This window comes from Abrus precatorius, unplaced genomic scaffold (assembly GCF_003935025.1).
Source record: "Abrus precatorius isolate BTA unplaced genomic scaffold, Abrus_2018 Scaffold5, whole genome shotgun sequence".
In the NCBI taxonomy this organism is placed as follows: domain Eukaryota; kingdom Viridiplantae; phylum Streptophyta; class Magnoliopsida; order Fabales; family Fabaceae; genus Abrus; species Abrus precatorius.
This window is the reverse complement of record NW_020874395.1, coordinates 15,500,994-15,513,466: the sequence shown is the minus strand read 5'-3', so window position 1 is coordinate 15,513,466 and position 12,473 is coordinate 15,500,994. Positions and strand designations below refer to the sequence as shown.

Here is a 12,473-nt window from a genome sequence, read left to right as displayed (position 1 = left end):
ATTTTTGTTAAATCAAATAATAATGGGTAAGTGCCGACGTAGGTGAGATGTATAGAGGCTTAAATAATCCCAAACTATTTTATAAATATGAGAATTTATAAATATAATTTTTACTTATTCTCTTGACATGCCTTCCCAAAACACTATAATTTTTTTTTTCTCTAGCCGGTAGCTTACCCCATGTTGCACGTATCATTCCAAGCATACAGATCTCACGACAAAATAATAATAATAAAAGCACATGTTATCTCATCAGATTCATCCGATTTACCTTTTTTTTTTTCGGTCCAAGATTTTACAATACTCTTAAACGAATGTTGGATCCAATCGGACCAATCTACGTGACAACTGGGGAAAAAATGCAAAGGCTTAATAATATTATACTTACGAGGAAGATGTCAACTTGGCCCAAAAGAATTTTCATATTTTACATTAATATTTTTGCATAATACTTTTGTACTTTTTATAATAGTGAGAATGATTTAAAATAGAATATATAAAACAAGACGAAGATGTGATTTAAATGAATAAAAGAATGAATCATAAAGATAATGTATAAAGAAATAATATTTCTTTTATATTTTATATTTTCACTAGATATCAATGGATTTTGTTGATTAGGTCAAGTCCGTTTAATTAATCTACCATAATCTAGTGCGAATAGCAAAGCAGGCCCAATATTTGACCAAACTTTGATAGTTACAGCTCCAATCAATAGTATGGTGATCTCATGATTATCACCAAACATTTCCAGGACCATGTTTCCTTCAACATTTGCAATCTCATGGATCGTTTTGACCGTGATATTCATATTATCAGCAACGCTATTGCGAAGACGAAGGGAACATCACAGGAAACAACCACCAGGTCCACCGGCTCTATGGGTTTTAGGTCACCTCCACATGTTGGGTCACCTTCCCCATCGTACTCTTCGAACTTGGTCCCAAAAATATGGTCCCATAATGTCTCTTCGTTTGGGACAGGTTCCTACTATTGTGGTCTCGTCCCCAGAAGCTGCTGAACAATTCCTCAAGACCCACGAAACAGTTTTTGCGAACAGACCCAAAATTGAAGCCTCCAAGTACTTCTCTTACGGCTACAAGGGTATGGTGTTTGCTGAGTATGGGACATATTGGCGCCAAATGAGGAAAGTGTGCACTTTGCAGCTTCTGAGTGCGTCTAAGGTTGAGTCCTTTGGGGCTTTGAGGAAGATGGAGGTGGAAGCAGTGGTCAAATCGTTGCAGAAAGGGGCAATGGTGGGTGAGGTGGTGAACCTCAGTGAAGTGGTGACGGGGCTATTGGAGGATGTTGTGTATAAGATGGTGTTGGGGTGTAGTAAAGATGACAAGTTTGATTTGAAGGGGCTTCTTCAAGAGGCTACGCTCCTTGCTGGGAAGTTTAATCTTTCAGATTTTGTGCCTTGGCTTCGGGTGTTCGATATACAGGTTACATTTCTTTTTAACTTTGATTTATAAACACACTAATACTTCTAATGATTATTTAATATCTTTCATTTTTCTTTTTTTTTTTTCGATTATATTATATCATTCGTCATGCTGATTTTTTTTTCTCTCTCTTAAAATATAAACACCTATTAGGATTTAAGGTGCCTATTAAACACTTGTTTTTATTACTTGGGGCTTATTTATTTTAAAGTCATAAAATTAATTACAAATTGTTAATAAAGAAACACATGTTCATGTAAAATATGTGATTTAAATTCATTTATATAGATGTTTCAATTAAATTTAATGATTTAAAATTAAAAGTGATTGATGCTTGTAATTTTAGAGAATAATTAGATGTGTTATCCAATTTTTGACACATGTTTTAGAAATTAAGTTTTTTAAATTTATTTATGTTCTCTTCTTCTAGTTGAATCGGTCGACATAAAAGTGAAATTGAGTAATGACATTGTCAATTACAGAGATTTGAATGTGTTGTATGCCCTCTGTTCACACTTCACAGTTATCGGTCTGATTCTTAGATGGGTGTTTTTGGGTTCTATTTTCTACACTGTCACTTAGTCAAATTTAAAAGATGTACTGAAAATTGATTTTCCAATGATGCCACCTGAAAAGAAGTTACTTAAGTCGTGAAGTACATCTTTTGGATTTCAGCTTTTTTCTTTTGTAAGATTTGTCTTAGTTACGCAAGACGTAAGCAAATAGATCTTAAGTGAATTAATAAAATTTTTATATAAAAGTGAAATAAAAATTTAATATATTTTTTAATATATAATAAATTAACTTCTGTAGTTTACATAAATTTTACTCCATATAATAACTACACAAACACCTTTTAATCAACCAAAACATATATACTCATGTTTGACGGTAACTGCATAGGTCTGTTAGAAAGATTTAAGGGAATTCCTCCCTTTATTTGCACCTTTTGGTGTCCTTACAATCATACTGAATAATTTAGCTATGTAAATATCATTAATAGGGACTAAGACGAGGCTTCAAGAAAACCGGTAAAGCACTTGACGAAGTGTTGGAGAAAATAATCGAAGAACATGAACAAGCTTCCATTGAACAAAATGGCAGCCATAAGGATTTTGTAGACATATTACTCTCAATGATGCACCAACCCATTGACCCGTATGATGAACATAGCCATGCCATTGATCGAACAAACATCAAGGCCATTGTCTTAGACATGATTGCTGCATCATTTGAAACTTCTTCAACTGTTATTTTGTGGGCATTATCTGAGCTATTAAGGCATCCAAGGGTGATGAAAAAGCTCCAACATGAGCTAGCCACTGTGGTTGGAATGAACAAATTGGTGGAGGAGAGTGATATAGTAAAGTTGAGTTACTTGGATATGGTGATTAAGGAGACCCTGAGATTGCATCCTGCTGGATCATTCATTACCCGATTCTCCAGAGAGGATACTATGATTAATGGTTATCACATAAAGAAAAATTCAGAAATCCTAGTAAATATATGGGCCATTGGGAGAGATCCTAAGGTTTGGTCTGATAATGCTGATGTCTTCTATCCTGAGAAATTCATTGATAACAATATAGATGTTAGAGGATATGACTTTAAGTTGATACCATTTGGTTCTGGTCGTAGAGGGTGTCCTGGGATAAACTTGGGTCTTGCTACTGTTAAACTTGTTGTATTTCAGCTAGTGCATTGCTTTAATTGGAAGCTTCCATGGGGCATGACTCCTGATGACTTGGACATGAAAGAACAATTTGGGCTAACAAGCCCAAGAACCACACCCTTACTTGCTGTGCCAACATATCAGCTTCTTAGTATGGCCCAAAGTTAACGAATCAAATTGATACTAGTTTGACGTACAATATGTTGCATTGTGAGTGAATGCTCATTTTTCTTACTTAAGAGATTATAATAATTTTTTTCCTGCACACTTAAATAGATGAGATTTTTGGGCTGTAAATTTATGTCTAAAGAAGTTAATTTGCAGTGAGAACGTGTGAAAATAAAATTAAGATTATCTTTTTCTTTCTAACATTATTCTTTCTTACTCATTTGTTCATTATAGTTTTAGGTTAATTTTACAATACATTATTAGTACAATATTTTATTACACACTTTTATAAGAAAAGAACATTCTTAAATAAAAGTATGATATTTTTATTTTATTTTATAAAAATATATCATTACAAATCAATATTAAATTAATTTTAAAAAACTAGATTTATACTAAACTGATTTTTTAATTTATTATATTTTTTAAATATTTTAATATTTTCAATATACTTTCTCATTTGTTGGTTATGGTTTTATGTTAATTTTACAATACATTATGTACGATACACTATTACACATTTTTGCAGAAAAGAAATATTCTTGAACAAATTTTTTCGACATTGAAAACCTCTACTAATCTTTATACTACTAAATATAGTGTTAACATTAGTTTGTTTCATTACTATATGAGAAATATTTTTTTAATCTTTGAGTATTAATTTAATATTATTGCATTACTAAATAGTTTTACATTATAAAATGTAAAACTATAATAAATAAATAAAAAGATAGAAAGAATAATATTAGAAAAATTATTTTTAATTTTATTTCATACATTCTTAATATAAAATGAAATATTTTATTTATTATTGTAAATTTATAATTAAAAGTCTCGTATCTTTAAATATAAATTAAATAAAAGTTACAAATTTTAAAAAATATAAAGAGGTATGAAGATAGTCTTTCCCTCGAGATAATCCCTAACATTTATAAATTTTTCGTAAACTCTTCCACCCTTACTAGTACGGAATTGTACCAGCACCACGCATTAGTATATATCTCTCAAGAGCTCACATAGACACATACCACGTGAAAATCATGAACCACGAAAAAAAACCTCCATCCATTTAATCTGACGGCAATTTTATTAAAATAATGCAATTTTAAAAATTATTTTAAAAAATAGGGTTAATTTAAAATTAATTTTTCTCTGAAGCTTCTTTTTGCCACATAAGTGGATGTATCAAAAATTTACACACGATACTATTTTTTTTTTTAAACAGTATCGCACATATCAGGTCGATATCTACTCCAATAATAACACGTATTAAGCGCAAAATGAAAATCTCACTTTTTTTTGGGACGATAGTGCTATCTTTACTTTTACAGCGATATTACTATCTCCATATCAAGTCTGATAATAGGTGAGATGTTGACACGTGATATTAATTTAAAAATATTAAAAATAATAATTTAAAAAATACTTAATATTATAAATTTAAAATTAAAAAATAGATTTGAGTGTTTGGTATAAACACTTTATATAAATATAACATAATTTGTGTAAATTAAATTAAAAAACACTTATATTATATTTGTAACACCTTATATTTCTTTTCTTAATGTATGATAAATTTTCATAAAAATTTAAATGGTAAAGTAAATTTTCTTTCAAAAACTCTCTAATAAGAAAGGGACATTGAAATGATATAAGGTTCATATAAGTTCTTTAGAAAAACAAAGATTCTAAAATTTTCATCAACAACAAAAAGAAATAGTAGTTTTACAACTATTTCAAAAGAATGCTATAAAACTGAAAAGATCTATTACATAACTCAAAATAACTAAGTCCTATAGTAGTTCTCATCCATCCATGCACTGTGAGCCTGATACTATTCGTCCTGGTTTCCTGAAAATATTGTGTAAGGGTGAGTCTCTACCCTACCACTCATACATAACACATATTCATCACAAAACAAATCTTATCACAATTAAAGAAAACATCATGACATTACATATTACAGTGTCATATAAAGCATTTTCTCATCTCAACACATATTATATTCCACAAATTCACAATTTCTTTTACTTTTATCTGTGCTTACCGTGCCCTGTGGCAACAGTTATTCGATACCTCTATCCTGAGGTCTTACACATCCATGTAAATAGTCGTCGGATGGCCCAATGTAATACAAATACAACGCATGTAATAGACGGCCCCTTAGCAAAGGTAATGGTCAGAAGTCAAGTCGAAAAATGAGTGTGTGGCCATGTGGTGCATTCGAATACAATATTCCATGCACAATCCTGAATGTCACTCACCACCCTACATTTCCCCAAGATATCACACATCGTCTTCATCTTCCACTTTCCTAATGTATCTTTGTAACTATTTACATCATATCCTTTTTTCATCTCATACTCTTTCAAGTATTTTCACATGTTCACATATGTATTTCTCATGTTCACATATATTTTTCATCATATTTTCACATACTTTTCATCAAATCATAGCATATTCACAATACATATCATTTTTTTCATGAAACACAATATATTCAAGCATGAAACATCCATCTCTTTGTATATTTCGTGTCACAGAATCATAAAATCATATCAACCATCCTCAATATAGCTTATTATGCCCTATTTGAACATAATATCACATCTTCATCATGTATTCCTCATAAGATTACATAAACAACCAATTATTCTCACTTTTTACTGATTATTTCTCATAAAACAAGGATTATTCCACATATAATCACATACATAACAAGATCTATGAGAATACAAGTAATAAACATAACAAAATGATAAAGTCGAGCCCCCTTACCTCAAAATAGAGCTTTTACAAGAATTTAACCGAAGATTTAATTCTAGAACGGAGGTTTTCCTAAGAATACCATGAACATCTATAAGAAAAAGAAGAAGAAGAGAAACGAACGGTAAATCTAACTTCAAACTTAGAGAAACTTACTTGAAATCCTTTAGAACGAACATAGAATCACAGATCTAAAGAGAAATCTAAGTTTGGGAGGTTTAGTGTGAGAGAAAATGGCGAGATATGGCCTCAGAACCTTTGAGAACCTTGAATAAGAGTGAAGAAATAAAAATTTCATTTGAAACCCCCTTTTTTTAGAAAATTTTCAAAAGTTATTGTTCACCGCCAGAATTACTGTTCATCGCTGGAAACATCGTTCACCCATAAACACTGTTCATGGTCACTGTTTACGTCGAAAATACTGTACACACGTACTGTACACGGATGTGATGTTAGCCATGATGTCACTGATGACGTCATTGTCACTGTACATACGTAGTTTCACTGTTCATACGCGGTTTACTGTTCATAGGCGATTTTACTGTTCACTTTATATATAATTGAAATAGATTTTGATAGAATTTATATATATATATATATATATATATATATATATATATAAATTCTATCAAAATTTATTTCAATTATATTTTAACAAACTTTATTTTATTTAAATCAAAGTACAAGATGTTACAATATTTTTATTTATACAGGGTGTTTGGTATAGATATTTAAATCATATGTTAAACAATATTATTTTTAAGTATATATTTAATTATTCTTGTGAAATTAAGTTTCATTGGATACCATATTAAGACTTTTTATGTTAGTTAAATATTTAATATTTTTTATGAGCTAATTAGTAGAGTAAGTTAAGCTTAGTTCCTATAAACTTTATGGATAAGATGCTTGAGCATGAGCGGGTATTTAAGATTTCTCGTATAAATTAAAAATATAGTTAGCGAAACATTTTTTTATCTATGAATTTGTTTTTAAAAATTCAAAAAATATGAAATTTTTTGTAAAATTATAAAAATATGATTTTTTTCAAAAATTGTTATTGGAAATGTAGTAACGACTTTTGATATATTTTTTGAATATTTAATTATTTTTTTAAAAATTATCATTAACGACTTTTATTTTTTAATAAATTTTTAAAAAATTATTATTAATAAATTTTGAAACTTTTTAATTTTTTATCTTTAAATATTTATACTGCTTTAAAAATCGTCAATAACAATTTTTAAATTTTAAATTTTTGTAATTTTATAAAAAATAAAAAATATTAAAAAAAGTAACCTATAATTAGCATATTTTTTATAAAATAAGTCTTATCCTATGACATATCTTTCAAGACTGACGTAAACGTAACTTTCTAATAAATGCATGTCGCTGTTTAGGCTGTCTAACACTGACTTTCAGAGAGATTGATTGAGTTACTCGATTCATTACAATGATCGAGTTCATTGCATGTGCTTTTCGTAAACAATTGCACTTATTATCTTACATGTTTCTTGCTGTCACGTTTCATTTATATTTACTTTTTTTGATATATTATTCTCTTATTATCTTTTATTAATATTTTTTTACTCTCTAATTATTTAAATAGTATAAATATTATATAAAAAAATACATTAGTAAAAACAATAATTATTATGGCGTTAATTTTTAAATGAATAGGTAATAAAAAAAGAAAACTTTTCTTCTCTTTGAATATATTCTTTTTTAAAAAATCTCTTTTTTTATGTCCACATACCAAGAAACGAATCTTTTTGACACCATAATGCATTTTAAAACTATTTCCTTGAATAATATTTCAATGTTAATTACAAAGGACCCAGATCAATTAATCGTTTTATAAAGTTTGTGCTACCACGTGATCAGTGGGTAGAGAATTTATTTTATTTTCACCTCGTACATCATTTCTATATAAATACAAGTCCCTCTCCTCTGTTTCCTCCTATCAATTAAGGAAACAATTATATACAAATGTTACTTCAAACATTAGCTATGCCTACATTAATAATCCTTGTGATATTCATATTCACTCTATATGTTGCTGTGTTGCATCCAAAGCAACATAGAAATCATGGGAAAATCGCACCAGGTCCTAAGGCTTTGCCAATCATTGGTAACCTACACATGCTAGGGAAACTCCCACACCGCAGCCTTCAATCCCTTGCAAAAAAATATGGACCTATAATGTCCTTAAAGCTAGGACAGGTTTCAGCCATTGTGGTTTCTTCTCCTGAAACAGCTGAACTATTTCTCAAGACCCATGACACACTTTTTGCTAGCAGGCCGAAACTTCAAGCCTCAGAATCTCTTTCTCATGGTAGCAAGGGCCTTGCTTTTTCTGAATATGGTGCCTACTGGCGCAACATGAGAAAATTGTGCACTCTACAACTTTTGAGTGCATCAAAAGTTGAGATGTTTGCTCCTTTGAGGAGAGAGGAATTAGGAGGATTGGTGAAGGCACTAAAAAATGCATCAGCATCGTGTGAAGTTGTGGACCTTAGTGAGTTGCTGGGAGAACTCATTGAGAACATTGTGTTTAAGATGATATTGGGACGCACTAAGGATGATAGATTCGAGTTAAAGGGACTTGTTCATGAGGTAATGAACTTGGTTGGTGCTTTCAATATTGCAGATTACATGCCTTGGCTAGGCTTGTTTGATCCTCAGGTATGAAATTCAATTACATGCTTTGGTTATTCTATGATTTGAGAGCCATACGCGTATCTAGTTCCAATCGATTACAAAATATCACTTTGTGATTGACTGTGAACATAAACCCGTACAGGATTTGAACTTTATAATAAATTTTTATTTTTATTTGGGCATTCAAAACTTTCCCCATAGAATTAGTTCATAGTTTTAATATAATGATCAATACTTAATTTTTGAAAATAAATATTTAATAATATAATCATTGAATAGTAGCTAGAAATAATTTAAGTCGTCTCTGGAAATAAAAATAACAGAAGTTTAACGTGTGTGAAATAAACAAATATCAAAATAATAATTTTATAGATTTTGCTTTGTATTCGTTATAAAAGAATGAAACATTTTTTTTATCATCTTAATGACTCGTTTATTTAAAGTTTAGAAAACATCGTGAAAATAAAATAAGTATAAATAAAAGGGAACTTTTTACACAACCATTTTATTGTTTTTATTAAAAGTTTAAAAAATAGAATAAAGAAAAAGTATAAAATATATTATAAAAGTATGTTAGAATTTATATAAAAATTTTAAATATTTAAATAGTAAGATTATAAAATCATTTTATTTTATTTTATTTTATTTCATTTAATGCGTTATGAATATCTATCTACCTAATCAATAATTAGAAATAAATTATTCATTACGTAGTTTTTTATTCTTTAATATTTTATTTGAAAGTTAATTTTTAAAAAAATGAAAAAATATTTATATGATAATTATGTTTGTTTGAGAGTTTTTAGATGAGAGATGAAGAGTTTATATACTTTCTAATCTTATATTTTTAAATTTATCAAATTTTAAAAAAATTATATTAATTATCTTTCTTCCTTCATCTCTTATCTTTTTTTACTCTTTAAATTTTATCTTTCTCTCACTTCTCAAACCCCTCAAACAAAGCTTAAAAAGAATTAAAATACGGTTAAGTGTGTTAAAATTAATTAAGTAATAAATTAGTAGAAATAACCTACATATATTTGAACTGATATTTTAGCAAAATAATTTAATGATACTAATGTAACTCAATTTAGTTCAATTCAAAGATTAAAATATCCATAAATTAAGAATGTTGGCTCTAATTGTATTTTTATATTTTATTTTTTTATAATTTTTTATCATTATTTATTTGAACTAAATCTTTTATATATTGGATTAGATCTTCATGTTAGAAGAAATTGTAAATAAACGCAGGATAAAAAATATTTTTTATAATTTTTATCAAGTTATACATTTGTTAAATATTAATAAAAAATGTTAAACCAAGAATGCAAAATGCTAGAATATAGTCATAGCCAATTAATAAATTTTTGTATATTATGTATTTTTTAATTATATATATAATATTAAAAAGTAATTTTATTATCTTAAATTTCTAAGATTAAATTTAAACTTTAAAAATAAAAAAAAATGTATTATCTCTTTGTATTTTTAATACAATAAATATTTTTTATTAAATATTTATTATTTGTAAATATTTAAATTTAACTTTTAAAAGCTAAAATCAATAAAAGTGTTTTTTAAAAAAATTGTCCATGGACTAGTCTTTCTCGCCCATAATAACCTATAAGAGGCTTGCCTGTACTAACAAATTTTTAACCTGTAACTTTATTGATTCAATCTCCCTAGGTTTAAAAATTTTGTCGGTCCACAGTGCACCTAAGTTGAATTTAAGTAATAATTAATAATAATTTTTTTAAACAAAATATTTTGTAAGTTTAGATACTTAAAGTCAGTCTATAATTTTCTTAATAACAAAAAAGTGTCAAGAAAGTATTAAAAAAATAGAATATTTATTCCTAGTGTACTCACATGAAATATTATATACACAAATATTGCCAAATCAGGGACTAACAAGACGATTAAAGAAAGCAAGTAAGGCGTTTGATCAAGTCTTGGAGCATATTATCGAAGACCATGAACATCCATCAAATAATGAACAGAAAGGCTCTGGCAAGGACTTTGTGGACATTTTGTTATCACATTTGCACCAACCCATTGATCTTCAAGACGAACAGAAGCATGTCATTGATAGAACTAATATCAAGGCTATTATATTAGACATAATTACAGCAGCATTGGACACCTCTACTGTAACTGTTGATTGGGCTATGTCAGAACTATTGAGGCACCCAAGTGTGATGAAGAGACTTCAAGATGAGCTAGAAAATGTTGTGGGATTGAATAAACAGGTGGAGGAGAATGACTTAGAAAAACTGCCCTACTTGAATATGGTAGTGAAGGAAACATTGCGATTATATCCTGTTGCACCTTTGTTATTGCCTCGTGAGTCTAGAGAGGATGTTACTATTGAAAGTTATTACATAAATAAAAAATCAAGGATCATAATAAATGCATGGGCAATAGGGAGAGATCCTAAAGTTTGGTCACATACTGCTGAGATGTTTGATCCAGAAAGATTTGCTAATAGCAATGTGGACATTCGTGGAAATGACTTTCGAGTTTTACCATTTGGTTCAGGTCGTAGAAGTTGCCCTGGGATTCACTTGGGTCTAACTACTGTTAAGCTTGTTCTAGCTCAATTGGTTCATTGCTTTAATTGGGTCCTTCCACTGGGTATTTCTCCTGATGAGTTAGACATGGATGAGAACTTTGGCCTCACAATGCCAAGAAATAAGCACTTACTGACTATGCCAATTTATCGGCTAGTTGATTGATAAGGTGCGATAATAAGGTCGATTATGCAGTGTATCTAATTAGTTCTTTAATAACGAATGTTTTGCTGGTTCTATAATTAAGTTTTAAATTAATCTACTTCTGTGTAACTTATTATGAAAAGTAGTCTACTTAACCTGCTCAAAATGGTGAGTGAAGCTAGAAGTTTTGCACTCTCGCTGACTTACCTAGTTCGTTTCGTTATAATCTTATAAAATGTTATTTTTAATATTTTTTTTAAATATAATTATTTATTGGTTAAATATTAATTTTTTTATATATAAGTTATTATTAATTTTTATAATTTTTTTCTTTTTATGTTAATCTTAGATAGATTAGTCTATTAATCTACTGACTTTCTTTTTTGTTTTTAGTCTCTAGCAGGTTAACTCATTAACCCACCGGTGCATCCATAAACAGTGTCACTAAAAATTCACTTTAAAAATCAGGACACAATGACCCGACAGAGGTAGGACACACTAGCTCGCTTTGCCACACGTTTTACCTAAGTTTCATGGCAGTATTCGGCTGAGATGATGTTCTTAAACCATTTTTGAATTTACTCTTTGATGATGAGGAATTTGAGGGGATGAAACACGAATCTCTATTTAAAGCTAAAAGGTGAGAACCCTGATCATGTGTCCTTAGAATTGGTAAAGCGAGTTATTTATTTAATTCGATTGTGAGCAATAAACTTTAGCAAGCAAGGTTGTAAAAGCCTGAATTCAATTTATAGCACACTCCCTACATTAGAAACAAGCAGCAGTGTTCTAATTATGTGGTACACTTCACAAGATAGATAGCGGTCATCAATCATTGCATAAATCCACATCTGAAGTTATGTTTGGAATATAAAGTAGAAGTTATGTTCTTGTTTGTTAGTTCTCAAAGGTTAGGTTGTGGGTGCTCCAACTATTGAAGTTAGTACACATTGACTGGGACGAGAGGATTTAGGTTCTTTATAGTTATGGTAGAAATTGGATATTTAATTCTATTTTCGTTTAAGCAAAAATAGTCTCTTTTAA

At 29.1% G+C, this 12,473-nt stretch overlaps 1 protein-coding gene across 1 annotated transcript; it reads left to right on the top strand.

Annotated features, from left to right (window-relative positions):
- The first annotated feature begins 738 nt into the window (after positions 1-738).
- Positions 739-11,456, top strand: LOC113867069 (cytochrome P450 CYP736A12-like). The gene is made up of 5 exons (XM_027502030.1): positions 739-1,445; positions 2,449-2,997; positions 3,058-3,265; positions 8,147-8,736; positions 10,620-11,456. The coding sequence occupies exons 1-5, from the start codon at positions 759-761 to the stop codon at positions 11,448-11,450; spliced, it is 2,865 nt and encodes a 954-aa protein (XP_027357831.1). The 5' UTR covers positions 739-758; the 3' UTR covers positions 11,451-11,456.
- Positions 11,457-12,473: the final 1,017 nt, after the last annotated feature.